Below are 15,253 nucleotides of genomic sequence, written 5' to 3'. Positions count from 1 at the left end.
GGAGTCTAAGAGACCATTGAGTCTGCGCCTCCAATTTTACAAATGAAGACACTGAGGCACAGAGAGTTGAGGTGACTTATCTAGGGGCCTCTGGTTAGTAAGTGACTAAGGCATGTTTTGAACCCAGGTCCTCCTGACTACCTCTCCAGCCTGTATCCTCGCGGCCCCTGGTAGCTCAGTTGTTTGGTTCTGATGCCAACCCTAAGACACCCATCAGCCTCAGGGGCATATAAAGTTTGTCCCATACCTAGTGGGTAATGGGAGCAGGATTTGAACCCAGGGCTAAGTCCAATCCTCTACCTACTCCATGCCGCCTTCCTGGGAACATGCGTAAAGCGGAATGAAAACCTGGACTTGGGGCCCTAGGTTCTGTTTTTCTTTGCCTCTGTGGAAGGCCTTGAATTTATTAACAGACTCTCCATTTCGTGTTGTCCCCATAAAGCTGGTCGGTCTTAGTAAGGTCCGCCATGTCCCATGAGTAATTATCACGGCTCTCCTTCTCATGGCTTGTTTGGTCTTTCTTTGTGCCTCCATTCTTCAGCAGGGTCTTTGGCAAGAACTTAAAAATGCTTACTGACTGACTGAGCCCCTCTGAGAGCCCACAGGGAGGCCGCGTGCTTCCCAGGGGAGGACGCGGTAGCCCAGGCTGCTGCACCTTTGGCTCTCTCCCCCTCTCCCCACCCACTGAGAACATTCTCTCATTCCTGAAGTCTCTAAATTCACTTGTTGGGGGCCTCTCCTTCCCCCATCACTCCACCCTAGGACAGCCTGTCTCCTACTACACTTCCCCCAGGAGTGTATCGGCTCACGGAGGAGAGGACAGGTGTCATTTAGGATGTTTAGTATCCCAGCGCCTAGCTTAGGCCTGAGCATACAGCTTGCAGTACGTGCTCAATAGACGTTTATTGAATTTCTGGGAAAAAAATGACAGGTCCTCATCAGAAGACTCTCACAGTAATTCACATAGAAGAAAACGCGCCCTTACCCAGCTGGTGCCTTCAAACATCTTGACGTCCAGAGGGTCTCCTTGGATGGTCCCGTCCAAAACGATGAGGGAGTGACAGCTGGCCATGGCTCCACAAAGCGGGCCCCAGGGCAGAGCACAGCCAGAGGTGAAGCTGTGGACCTCCTGGAAACTGACAGAGGCCATGAGTTGGAGAACAATGTTCCTTCCCTGAAAAGAAGGGCTTGGGACAAATCCTACCCTTCACTGCCTACTGATCACTGTCATGGAATGTCAAAACAGGAAGTCATACAAATATGATACATACTTTAATATGATAAACATTTTTGACTCAGAGTAAATCATTACAATATTTCCTTCTGTTATGCAAAGATGCAGAGTGGACCGTCCCTCAAAAACTGAAGGGTGCCAGCCTTATTCATTAGGACTTTAGTGGGCTGGAACATGTACATGTCATCAACCAAAGGTTCCAGAGACACTAAGCTGGGCTCCCAATAAAACAGGCTGGAGGCAAATGCTTTAAACCCAACAAAAACTGACATGCACTTCTTGGGCTAAAGCCAAATCCGGGTAGAGTAGGCCAAGCCTTGGCTCTAGAGTTAGGACAGACCTGGGATGAAATCCCAGCACTTACTGGCTCTGTGACTTTGAGCAACTGCTCTCTGAGCCTCAGGCCCTTGGCTGTGAGATATGAATAACACGGCTTACGTGACCCACTTCTCGGGAAAAGGCATCCTGTAAACCCTAAAGACCTGTAGAAATGTGAGTCCACTTTATTGTTTATTGTTATTACTTTTCCCCAAAAGCAAAGCACAGGGTAACAGCAGCATAATGAACAAAGTCAGGAAGTCATGCGCTTGAGCCTTTCGAGCTATGTCACCCTGGGTAGGTTGTTCCATTTGCCCCCGATAACTCCAGAGCTCCAAGGTGGAGCTCCAGTGCCTGTCTGCATAATAGGAGTCCCCTACACTGATGAAATCACAGGGAGAGACAGAAACCAGATACTCCCTCCTTGCTTTTTCTCGACTGCCTCTGACGCAACCCAGCTGGCAAAATTGACAGGCGTGCATGAGGTCATGTCAGAGCAGCCAAGCCCTGAGTGTAGACAGCCACAAAGTCTTATGAAAATAACTTTGTTTTTTGTAAGGTAAGTAACCCAAGCCAGTAGGTACAAGCTGGCCCCACATCCTAATGGGAAAAGCCTGTAGAAGAAGACTGTCTGCTAACACATGAGTACTCTAGGAGGAAAGGATGCCCATTAATAAAAGCCATGCCCACCATTTTTTAAAAGGAAATAAGAAACTGTCTAAAAAGATATACAAATTCTGACCCTTCTGCTTTTTAGGATAATCCCTGAAGGAAAGCACATCTTTACTTCCTCTGTGCCCTGAGGACACAGTCTGGTCACGCCCATTCAGCCCTATGGCTGCATTTGCCCTAACTGCTTCTAGGGCCTCTGTCCACCACTTGGGGTCATATGTGTCCTCTATGACCTCCCTGCTGCTACTTCTTCCTTGTAAGTCACCATGTACTACAGCCATCTTGTGCCAAAAAAGGCATCTTGCCATTTCCCAACTTTGACCCTTGGGAGACTGGGGTGATTGAAGATCACAACCATTCATCCTAACTGGGAATACATTTGTGTTAAAAATAAATGAATAAAAGATTAGGCACTGTGCCTGGAATCATTGAAAATGCTGTGTCATTTCCCAAACAGAATACAATAAGGTATCCTGCTCCCACTTGATTTTGGACCCAACTCATGGTTCATCTGGAGTGCCTGTCCCAAACAGACATTGATGGAATCATTCCATGGACTCTCCATCCAATGGCAGGTCATAGTTTAAGCCAGAGGTGTCAAATATATGTCAGCTTCCCATCTGGAACCAGATGAACATGTAATTGGGAAACATTTGATAAAGTAAACAAAAATAAAATAGGACAAAGATAAGTTCATATGTGGTTTTCTAAGTCAACAATCAGGGAGAGGGTTAATGTCCCTCTTTGTATTTGGCTTGACATCACTGGGCTAGACTACCAGCATTTTTCATCTACTTTTTTTTCCCTCTACGGATGGTTAAGTTGCTCTTATTTGCATAGCCATGGCTCTCATTAAAGAGACAGTACCATGTTCTGAAGATCAATGAAATCACCACAATATCTAATCTGCACAAAGATCTCATGGGACCCTTCCTCACCTCTGTGGAAACCCTCTCCCTCCAGTCTCTGCATACTATGTTCTCCACAATGGGACAAATAACATTGGTGAATATCATCTCCCTCCCTCAACACCTTGCTGGGTGTTAATAATCTGTGAATGTACAGTGGAGCAGTTATCTCCATACCTCTGTATCAGCTGAGTATTTGTGTGTTACCTTACATTACCTTAGGTGGAGGGTCTCTTTAGGTCCTACAATATCAAAGACTATTTTTTTTGAAAGCCAACAATAACAACAGAAGGTTTTGCATTTTCTGCATCTTTCTGTCAATGGAGTGACTGCAAAGGCACATTCTGTAGAGAATTATTTGCCCAAGTCTTCCCATTCCCTTCTCATAGGGCACCACGGATACCCTAGATTCATGTGGTGATCATTCACATAGAGATTTTAGAGTCCACAGATCACGTGAGTCCATAGTTACTGATATTCTTTGGTTTGCTTTTGGAGGATAATTATGTTGACTTTAGTCTCCTCTTTTTTTTTCTTTTTTTTTTTTTTGGTCTCCTGACCTACATGAGATATCTCATCAATCAAGTCCCTGACACCTTTGAGACTTGTCCAGAGTAGATTTCTTTGATGAGTACTTGCTGGAGCCTCCCAGCCCTTCTTGACTCTGATTTCTTAAGAGCTATTTCTACTTCCTATAACAATGGAGTCAGGGGAGGGGCAGCTTGGAGTTCAATCTGCAAGCTCCACTATTTGGCTAATTTGATGAAGGACATGCTACACATGGGGATGGCCGGCCTTCCCTTTAGAGCCCAGCAAGGGCCTGGCCCAGCTCTGGTTTCTAGATCGCACCAAGTACAATGAGAAAGTGGCCAAGCCTGGCCTCACTGATTCTTGCATCGCTCTCTCCTCAAACAGCCCCCATTGAACTCAGCCTGTCTTGCACTTCAGGGCTTCCTTGTGTAAGACACCCCATTTCTGGGGTGCTCCAAGGTTTACAATGGGCTTCTGTAACATGAAGAAACCTCCTCCAGGCAGCTAGAGGCCACCACAGTGGAGAGAGGGTTGGACTGGGAGTCAGGAAGACCTTTGCCAAGAGGCAGAGCTAAACTGGAGATGGGAACAAGCTTCCTAATGTTTAGGCTGCCTTGGAAAGGAATGGGTTTCACTTCATAAGGTCTTCACTAAGGCCAGATGACCACCCGGAAGGGTGTTCTATGAAGGGGATGCTAGGTAGGGCGCTGAATGGGTCATCAGGGATCATCTAATCCATTCCTCTTCTGATAATCTCAGAAGTTTCTTCCAATCCTGTGATTCTGTGGTTCCATTCCCTGATAAAGAGCCATGGGAAAGCTTTAAGGCACTTCTGGTCCACATATGGACATTTTCATGGTCGCTTCCTACAGAGACACACACTTTCTCTTTTCTTTTCTTTTGTCTTTTCTTTGTTTTTCATTTTTTGGGTTTTTTTAGGCAGTTGGGGTTAAGTGACTTGCCCAGGGTCACACAGCTAGTAAGTGTCACCACCTAGCTGTCCCCACTTTCTCTTTTCTAATGGTGGGAATTTCAGTCTAGGCAAGAGTGGAGAATAAAAACTTGGCAGACTTTGGGGAAATGTCTAATGACATTTAAAGTCATGCCACCCAGAGTCAATGATCCCATCCAGAAAGAGGCCTGGCCCTGCTTCGCACCCATCTGTCCTATCCTTAGACCCTTCTCTCAGTGGCCGAGGCTCTAATATTGCCATTCTCAGAATGTTGCCCCTGATCATGTCTCTGCCTCTGGCACCCTCCATGAATCATGGTAGCCTGCGCTTATGTCCAGATGAGGAGGGCAAACAGTGGTCACATCTATGGAGCCAAATCTTGTAGACCACTTTTGCACATCAACTCAAAGAAGTAGGCATTTGGGCCCACGCTCTTCTGTCCTAACTAAAGGAAGAAATCATCCAGGATGGTTCCACGTGCTCTCCTTTGTCCCATCGGTCTCTCTCCTCTCCTTGGGCTGCTTCTCTGCAGCCTTGGAGGTTAATAGTCTGCTTTCACCACCTCCTTTTAAACCCAGGCCTTACTTAATTTAAGGAGGAGGCTAGAATTCATGGAAATTGCTCAGCTCCTGATCAAGGTGATATTCAACCAATACCCTACACAAATCCAGTAGAGACAAATTCACTTACATGTCAAGACACCTACCAGTTTCCCATCACAGGGACAGCCCCCCATAGATCAAGGCCATCTTCTGTCAGCGTGCCTGTCTAGTAAAAATCAGAGTTGATGTTAGCCTCAGTGTCTCAGCTTGGAAGAACAACACATGTAAAACAGACATTACACCCCCTGGAAGTGCCCAAATCCATCATGGCGGACACTAACTCAGCCAAGAGAGGAGAGAACTAAATGTAGTGAGAAAAAATGTTCCTGGGGGACAGACAGGTTTGTTCTAATATTCATGTATGAGAATGAAAAGAGAGACCGTAGCCCGAGCCAAGGGAAGCCTGAGGTGGGTGGATGGTTCTATGATACAGAATTGAATCTCATTCTATAACTGATCGGAAACAGGACACATGAGCTCCTAAGGGAAAGAGACGGCAAATATGTCTGTGTGTACATATAATATATGTACGTATTATACATATACACAAATATATGATATGTAAATATGTATCACAATGTGTGTGTATATATATACACATGTGTATGCATGTACATAGATGCATATACGCATATGTACATGTGTGTGTGCTTCATGGAATTAAAACAAGCCAGGGAAAGTATCTCCAAACAAGAACAAAAAAATAGGCACTGTACATTGCTATTATTTCTAACACATCTGGGGGCTCTGAGGTGGATATATTTTCACAACTGTCATATTATTTGATAAGAAATCAAATGTTTCTGGAGTTCTTTTCTCCAGAGACATGTTTATCATATTATAAAATTTTAAATCTGAAAAGGACCTTTAGAGACCATCTCCCCTACCCCTCATCTTACAGACAAGGAAACCAAGGCATCTGATGTGACTTGTCCGATATCACACAAATAGAGAAGGCATGACTAGGAGCCCCGAGATCTTTGCCTTGTACCAGGCTGCCTTTGTGCACAGAGAGTCCAAGCATCCCTGAGCCCAGAGTCCTAGAACCTCAAGAAGGTGCTTCTGCAACCATCATTCCAGGCCAACATACACGAACAAAACCCCCTTCTGCATCACAGCCAGCAGGCTTCCTTGACATTGCCTCTGTCACAACAATGTGGGGAGCGTGAAAGCAGACAATACATGCGGAGCACTTTAGGGCAGCTGCAGCCATTGTCCGATAGCCAGCCAGTCCCTGCTTCCAAATTTCTTGTAATAGCAGACTTTACTGCGGGGGCCCCTTCATTGCGGAGAGCTCTCAGAATGGGGGCTGGGCAGGGGGCAGGGTGTCCTCCTCTTCTCTAGCCAAATCATTGGCTTCTACTCACTGACTCCAATGCTACCCTCTGGGAGCAAGAGAAACTAGCTGTTTATCACTATTGTTATGAATAAGGAATCAATATTGACCATAAATATTATCAATAATTGATCATATTAAGAGTGACTAGTGCTTAAATGGTGATTTAAGATTTACAAAGGGATTTGCCCGTATTATCTCACTTAGTCATCACGACAGTCCTATGAAGTCCTTTCATGTGTCCCTGGCCGGGGAGCCGCATCTGAGGCAGGATTTGAACTTTGGTTTTTTTGACTCCCAGCAGTCAGTTCTAGCTACTTTACCACTTTTTTGACTGAATAATAAAAACATGGAGCTGCCAGGTAGTCTGTCTGTCTGTCTTTCTGACTCTCCCTCTCTCCTTCTCCTCCTTTTTCTTCTTATCTTCTTTCTCCTCCTCCTCTTCTCTCTCTCTCTCTCTCTCTCTCTCTCTCTCTCTCTCTCTCTTCTCTCTCTCTCTCTCTCTCTTTCTCCCTCTGACTCTGTCTATGTCTCTCTCTCTATCTCTGTGTCTCTGTCTCTGTCTCTCTCTCTCCCCCACCCACCCACTCCCCACTCCCCCACCCTCCACCTTTCTCTCTCTCCATGGTACTTCAGGGTATCAGATGATTTAAGGTGCTGATGGAAAATCCCAGTTCACACACGTAGATGTTCCTGTGGCCTTCTCTGAGGGGCTTGTAGGTCCAGGACATGGGCTTAGCCACAACCTGCCTTGGTCCCTGGGCTTTATGATTTACATTTGAGCCCAGAAAAGCCGATCAGCATCAGTCATTATTGCAAGGACCTGTATTTAAAACTTTGAATCTTACAGATTCCAACCTTGCAGGTGCAGAAAGTTTTAAAACCCAGGAACAAAAGAGGTGATGTAGTGGCAGAGCCCTGGGCTTGGGGGTCAGGGGGCCAGCTTCTCCTTCAGACTCTTCCACTCGCCTCCTTATGACTCTCCCATCTTGGGGCTGCCTCAGTCTCCTCATCTCTAAAATGGGTGTGTGGGGGTGGGTCACTGTGAGTGACAATCTCTCCTGTCCCTTCTAGCCCTGGCATTTTATGCTTGTATAAAACTTGGCTCACGGCCCTCTCCCACATCCCTCCCCTGAAAACAACAAGCTGGGCCCTTACTTTGTCAAAACAAACAAGGTTGATTTGGCCACACATATTGATTCTCTGTGGAGAGATGCAAAAAATTTTCTTCTTCTTCAGCCTCTTCTGAGCATAAAAAATTCCTGTGGTCAAGGCTGCTGGTAACACTGGAGGCACTGAGACAGTGAGAAGGAGCAAAGACATCGTCACGGTGTCTCTTGCAGAAGTCTGCAGGGGGAAACAGCACATGAGCCCAGGAGCACAGGAAAGCCACTGCCCAGTACCCAGGCCAGGAGAGCTCCTCAGGCCTCCTCGGCTAAGGCTCCATCCTACCTTGTTGGGGTGTTCTGGGGAGCTGGTCATGGGAGAAGGAGGATGTAAAGGGAGGGAGAGCTTGCTGGGGGAGGGGGAGCTGTGAGCCCAGCACAAGCTGGAGCTCACTCCTGGGCAGGTCTAAACATGCCAGACACTGCCTGTGTCAGGGCTCCAGTAGCCTCGTGAGACAGGATAGTGTCAAGATACTAGGAGACTCCCCATTTTCCAGCAAGCAGCCATGCCCTGAGCTTAGTATAACAACAATCCTTTGCACTCACCCTCTGGCAAAATCACCTAATTCTTGTATTGCTCTGACCAGCCCCGGGTGTTCGCTGAGCTCGGACAAGCACCAAGTTCCAGTCATGGAGCCCTGCTATGAATCAGACTCATCACATCGCTGCTGTGAGCCCTCGTTGTCAGGGCTATAGCTCACTGCACAGCCACTGGTATTGAGATCTTCCCAGACTGCCTCGGGTCCCCCCCCCCCAACTAGGGGCAGGGCAACCCCCAATGTGTCTAATCTCCCTTCTTCTTGCAAACTGTTTCCCTCACTTCAAAATGGAACTTCTGTTTGATTCCTGACTCTCCTGTCTCTGGCCTGCTCTTTTCAGCTCCAGTCGAACAGGTTAGAGGCTGGTTCCATACGGCTGACACCAGCAAATGCCTATAGCATTTGGCCACCAAGCTGGGCAAAAGGCCAAGAGCTCACGGGCAAACACCACTTTCTTTCTCTCTCCTTCCCCATGTCAGAAATATCAGAAAATGCTCAGGTTACCCTGAGAATTTCAACACCTAGTTGGCTAAAAGGCCATCCAGAGTTCATGAAATCAGCTCTTCCTCAGAGCCATACACTCCAGCCCCTTCATTTCAAATGTGATGAAACTGAGGCCTGGACAGGCCATGCAAGCCACAGAGGAGGTCAGATTGGAGGCCAGATTTGACCTTGAGTCCTCTTGCCACTGGCCCCAGGAGCTGGAAGGACCTCTCAAGTCCCTTAGTCCATTCTTTACTGAAACAAGAATCCCCCTCTTCAGCATTCCTGCCAAGTAGCTAACCAGCCTTTCCTTGAAGACTTCCAATGAGGGTGAGCCCCCACCTCCTGAGATGCCCATTCTGCTGCAGAGAAGCTCTTATGGTCAGGAAGGAATTTTCCCCTTCCATTGAGTCTAATGCAGTCTCTTTGTGGCTTCTCTCAGCAAGATGGTACTGCTCCCTCTTGCTTGCACTGTCCTTACAAATACCTGAGTGTAGAGATCCTCCATCTTTGTTCCTCCTCCCACCCTGGCTTAAGCCTTCTCTCTGCCAGGCCAAACCCCCTGGTTTTTCACATGTTGAAAAGCCTTTCCAACAGTAAAGCTCCTTAGAGGTGTCATGACCCCCTTTGACAAATTCCAGGCACATGTCCAATCAAGAGTAGAGCTCACTATTGTCTCCACCTCTGGGGTCTCTTCAGTTTATGTGAATGATCATTTATTTAGCACTTACTTTACACCATATACTGTGCTGAAATTCTGAGGAATATAAATTTGAGTCAATCTCTGACCTACAGCCGAAACATCCAAAAAGATGTTTAAATTAAGCCTTAAATGCTGAGGTTGCCAGGGAACATTAAATCCCAGAGTAAGTGGATAGGACACAGAATTTATTCCCAATTCGAGCACTTGCAAGAGATGTGCTGGGCAGCTGGGAACCTGTATTGAGTGCTGCAAAACATGTAGGTCCAATTGATTTCCTTTATGCCAAGTGGATTCCCGTGGGTCTGACTGAGACAAGGTATGTGTGAGAATGCTGAGTGTGCATAAGGGGCTGGGCCGAGCAGCAGCTGCTGCCTTTCTGGTCTGAGGCTGGGTCTGGGGGGAGCCAAGGTGCCCCCACTGGGCCACGCCTCCCCATACTTACTCCATGGTACATGTATACACCGAAGGCATAGAAGAAGCCTACAACCCCCAGGAAAGCAAGAAAGACGATAAACTTGAAGGCATCATTGTAGAGCTGGAAGTTGAGGGGCCTTGGGTAAAGGATGGATCTCACCAAGTCACCTTTGGCAGTGTTGAAACCTACATGAGAACAGACACAAGTTGGATGTGGTAGGCTTCCTCACACTGTGTGCCATCCTCCCTCTACCCTGCTGCTCAAGTCAGGATTGCATTGGGTGGCACTCGATGCTTTTCCAGAGGGCTGTGGAAAAAGCTCATTGGATGGAATGAGCATTTACTCAGCTCCTGCTTTGGGCCAGACCCTGTGTGGGCACTGCATATATGAAGACAAAAATGGCCAACAGCCATTGCCATCTCAGAGTTCTCAGCTTGCTGGATGTGACTGTGCCTTTGAGAACTCATTCCGCCTGAATAATTGTCTTCTGGGGAAGATGGCAGCATCAGAGGTCCGAGAGGAGCTTGTGCACTCGCAAAGATCTTCAGAGGCACTGGACCAATGAAGAGCCAATAAATCCAGAGAGAGAGCAGCAAGCTCCTTCATTCACCCCAGAAGCCAGTGAGGGAGAAGGGGCATCCCACCAGGAGAGTGGGCAGCAGCTGCTCAGGACAATAGCCAGGAGTCCATGGGAGGGAAGGGCAGCAGCCACATCCCTCTTAACATGGCCCCAGATCAAGGGCGTGGTTTTGGCTGTCTCCTCACCCTACTGATTTATATGGAGGTCACAGTCCACTAAAAGCCCTGGACATACATACATACATACATACATACATACATACATACATACATGTTTTTTTCAAATTAACTACCACTGACTAGACACACCTTTCCCATTCTACGTTTGTGTGCAGAGATATATTGCAGTGAGCAAACTGTCAAATTTTCAGTGTGAGCATTTATACCTTGAAAATTGGCAAATGCAACAAATCAACTCTTGATTCATTATTTTGTTGATTTCCAAGCTTTAAAAAGTAATAGAGAGAACGTTAATAATGCAAATTAAACTTGAAAGTATGTCATGCATGTATTTTTTTTTCCAGAGAGCTGGTTGTTAAATATACACTCCTGCCTGTATGTGTGAGCACATGTATGTGTGTGTGCATGTGGTGGGGGGGGGAGGTCATTAAAATACATTAAGAAATTAAAGGGGCAGCTAGGTGGCACAGTGGATACTAGGTGGTACTCCTGGAGTCAGGAGGACCTAAGTTCAAATCTGACCTCAGACACTTAACACCAACTAGCTGTATGACTCTGGGCAAGTCACTTAACTCCAATTACCTAACAAAAAAATAAAAAAAGAAATTAAAGAAAATTTTTAAAGACTTAAAGAACAAGAGAACAAATGAAAGTTTCTGTTGTTGTTTGTCTTTTTTGTTTTTGTTTTTGCAAGCAGCCATTCAAACATCCCACCATCTATTGTGAGTCAACATTTTAAGATGAAAACCCACATCTCAAAAAGAGGGAGGTTGATTTATCTTGTCTTTTGACTGTCTTGACCCATGTACTCCATCTGTGTTCTCAGCAGGTACCATAGCAGCGCAAAGTGGGGTCCCTGGACCGCTCAAGCATCTGCTAAGAGGTTGCAGTAGCCATAAAGGGATGCATGTGAAGCCCAGCTGTCCTAGACGGCTCTGGCCATAAGCCCAGGAGTTTCTGCTGTCCACTAGCTACTAGATGGATGGATAGACAGACAGAGATGGACTAATAGAGAGTGAGAGAGATGTACACATGCATATATACACCTGTACATATACATACATATGATAGCTACTGAACAGCAGAACTAGCTACTTTATGCATGTGTGACATGCCTATATACATTCATACATGCATACATGCATACACACATATGGCTTTAGTCACAGACCTGGGAAGCTCTGGTGTTCACTAGCTACTATACACACACACACACACACACACACACACACACACACACACACACAGAGGTACATATGTATATTGTATATATAAATAAAGGTGTGGGTGTGTTTATAGTAGCTAGTGAACAGCAGAGCCTCCCAAGCCTATGGCTAAAGCTGTATGTGTATGTGTGTTTCTTTGCCCCTCAAAAAACAAATAGAGTCATAAAGAGGCAGGCACAATTGAAAAAACTGAACAACGACACGTATGTGTAGACAGATAGATACACACACCTGCACACACAAACACATATGTGTATGTATATATTCACTTTGTTGTGTATATGTAGACACGCATTTAAACAGAATCTTCAGACAGTATCATATTATAGTTAGTAATCCTGTCTTCTAGTTATTGAAGGATGATTCAGGAAAGCCTTAGGGTGGATTGTGCATTATATGTATTATATTATACATAGATTAGGTTGCACATCGTAAAGTTAGGAGAATTTGAAAAGCTTCCACGCGGAAGCTGTTCAATCATTTCAGTCCGACTCTCTATGCCCCCTTTTAAGGTTTTCTTAGCAAAGTTATGGGAGTGGTTTACCATTTCCTTCTCCAGCTCATTTTACAAATGAGGAAACTGAGGTGAACAGGGTTAAATGACTTGCCTAGGGTCACCCAGCTAGGAAGTGTCTGAGGCTAGATTTGAACTCGGGAAGATGAGTCTTCTGACTCTAGGCCTGGGGCTAAGTGCACTATGGTGCCTCCTAGTGCCCCATGGAAGAGGATTACACTTACTACACTGGGTCCCAGAAGGCTGATGTAGGCAGGTACAAAGAGACAGATTTGAGATGAAGCTTCCTGGCTGTGAGAACCGTCCGCAGTGGAGGGTGGTCCTCAGGAGGCCCTGCGACCTCTCTCCCTGGGGTCCTACAGCTTGTCAGGGATGTTATAGATTCGAGGCTGGTGTAGCCGGGGGTGGGGTGAGGTGACCCCTGACCTTCTCTGTCCCTCAGACAGTTTGTGATTCCATACATAGGACAGCAGCAGTGACGCAAATAGCGAACGTTTCAGGTCTGTAAAGCACTTTGTGTGTATTATCTCATTGGACCCTCATAACAACCCCCTGAGCTAAGTATGGTTATTATCTCCATTTTGCAGACAAGAAAACTGAGGCTGGGAGCCGTTAGGTGACTAGCTCAGCAGTGTCTGAGGCAAGGTTGAAACTCACAATTTCACATCTCCAAATGCACCCCCAAGCTGCCAATACTTGAGAAACGTCCCTGAATTTGGCCTCCCTCCAGACTGGTGACCTGTGCATAACAGAGGGGAATTTTAAACTCCCTTTTAAAGAGAAACTGGAGACAGTCGCCTGCCAACACTGACTTATGAGTCCCTGGCATGCACAAGAGTGAAAGCACCTGCCTCCTGGCCCCGAGTCCAGGGCATTCTCTCATGCTCCTCACTGACCAGGAAGTTCCTTTGGATGAGTCCCTTCTTTCCCGGTCTGCTTGGGTGGTGGGTACTGGGCCTCTCACTGGGATGGACCCAAGGGCTGACCTTCTCTGTTTGCCATCTCTACCTCCCCGCTGCCTCATCTTCATGCTCAGAGGCCCATTCGTGATGCCTCTGCCCAAGCCAGAATCTTTGATGCCTCCTCAGTTTAAAACCATGATGCAGGAGATGGGAAGGCAGGTATCTACCCCTCAGGCCCAGGAGACCCCTCCCGTCTGTTACACACACTGCATCCAGGGAGCCATTCTCGCTGAACAAAGTGGTGGCTGCTACAGAGGACACAGAGTCTGGGTCAAGTGACTGTGACAAGATCCCAAATGCAAGACAACCAGCCCAAGTCCTTGGACGCCCCCACTGCGGCCACTCACCTGTATGCAGGACAACAGCCCTGACGGGGCCTGGCCCTGCTGGCTTGGTCTGAATGACCTCGGTCCCACAGAACAGGACATGTCGCCGGTAATCCTCTAGGCTGTGAGACTTCCAAGGCGTGGTGCTCTCCATGTGGGGCAGCCGGGTCTTCGTGACCGGAATGCTTTCCCCTAAGGAAGATGGCTGTCCATTAGCCCCTCTCTGGCCCCACATCAGAATCTCAAAGAACTACCCCAATGGTAGCTAATACATTCTTATCACTGACCCCATTGGACAGGTAACTCCTTAGAAATGCTCTGCATTGAGTACCTGACAGCCTTGGGCAGCCCCAAGAAATGTACCCAACATGCTCCTATCCCTGGCCAGTGTGGCTTTTGGTTTTTTTCTATTCTGAAAAGTATCACATGCTGGTCAGTGAGCTGTACGCACAAATGGCCATCCCATCTCCCACCTCCATACCTTTGCCTAGGTCACCCCCACTTCTGGAAGGTTGCCCTTAGAATCCCTAGCTTCCCTCAAAGCACAGCTTAGGTGCCCCCTCCCACACAAGACTGTTCTGTCCACCCCACTCCCAATGGTTGAGGCTGTCCTCCTCCCTCTGGAAAAAAAGCTTTGTATTACTTTGTGAATACTTTGCATTGAGTTTTCTGTGCAAAGGTTGGATCCCCACTCCCATCCCCAAAGAAATGCAGTCTTCAGGAAGGTGAGAAATCTCTCTCTCTCTCTCTCTCTCTCTCTCTCTCTCTCTCTCTCTCTCTCTCTCTCTCTCTCCCCCCAACACTGAAAATCATGCCTACCACCCTGAAATCTCACCCAAATTGAACACTTTCTTTCTCTATAAAAAGAGGATACAGAACAAGATGAGCTTCATCTCTTCCACATTTAAATCGATGGTCTGTTCCTATGATGCCCATTTTACAGGTAAGGAGACTGAGCCTCAGAAGAATTAGGTAACTTGCCCAGGGGTCACTCAGTCAATAAGTGTCAGATCCTAATTTTGAACCCAAATCACCCAATCCCTGGCAGGAGGCTCATTCCCAAGGACCCTCATAGGACAAGGCAGCAGAGAGCTGGCCGGTTCCTTTGCCTATGGACAGCACATTCAGCTTGGCTTCCAGCCAGGGAGGAGGGCATCACGAAGCCAACCGTTTCTGTGGTCTCTGCACGCCTGGGATCAGGTCGCATTGACTGGTCTACGGTGGCCTCTCCTCCTCTGGGGCATAGGGCCTGCCTCATTTTGAGGACGGTGCTTCTTTAGTGTCTGGCCAGACTGCTTGGCATGTGTCATTTAAATAAATGAACAGGCTGGACCCAGCCACCTACGGGGTCGGGCCTCACCTGAGGCCCTCAGGGGCCAGTGTCCTTGCCTTCAAACCACTGCCTCTCCAGGGCCATAACACAAAGCGGGTGATTTCCAGGTCAGATTCATGAAGTTTATTTTAAAATACAAAACCGCACGTTCTACTTGCATAAACATATAATGAGAGAAGCAGATATGTAAAGTTCACAACTTACGCCAATCAAGAGGCATTCATTAAACTCTTGTGTGCTCAACACAAACAGAGCCAGTCTGTGCCCTCAGGCG

At 47.0% G+C, this 15,253-nt stretch overlaps 1 protein-coding gene across 3 annotated transcripts in view; it reads right to left on the bottom strand.

The window, feature by feature from the left end:
• The window catches only part of ATP13A5 (ATPase 13A5), a 111,671-nt gene that overhangs the window by 47,958 nt on the left and 48,460 nt on the right, over positions 1-15,253 (bottom strand). For all 3 annotated transcript variants that reach the window (XR_002320364.2, XR_013483439.1, XM_020964642.2), the window contains exons 10-14: positions 13,668-13,838; positions 9,887-10,044; positions 7,712-7,900; positions 5,322-5,383; positions 986-1,136 (exon numbers count right to left, since the gene is read on the bottom strand). Coding sequence is in view for 1 of the 3 variants with exons in the window: in XM_020964642.2 (XP_020820301.1) it covers positions 986-1,136; positions 5,322-5,383; positions 7,712-7,900; positions 9,887-10,044; positions 13,668-13,838 (731 nt within the window). In the remaining 2 variants the exon portion in view is untranslated. The remainder of the gene's footprint in view (positions 1-985; positions 1,137-5,321; positions 5,384-7,711; positions 7,901-9,886; positions 10,045-13,667; positions 13,839-15,253) is intronic.

The sequence above is a fragment of the Phascolarctos cinereus genome, unplaced genomic scaffold (genome assembly GCF_003287225.1).
Source record: "Phascolarctos cinereus isolate Bilbo 61053 unplaced genomic scaffold, phaCin_HiC Scaffold_7;HRSCAF=346, whole genome shotgun sequence".
In the NCBI taxonomy this organism is placed as follows: Eukaryota; Metazoa; Chordata; class Mammalia; order Diprotodontia; family Phascolarctidae; genus Phascolarctos; species Phascolarctos cinereus.
This window is presented reverse-complemented; position numbering and strand designations above follow the sequence as displayed.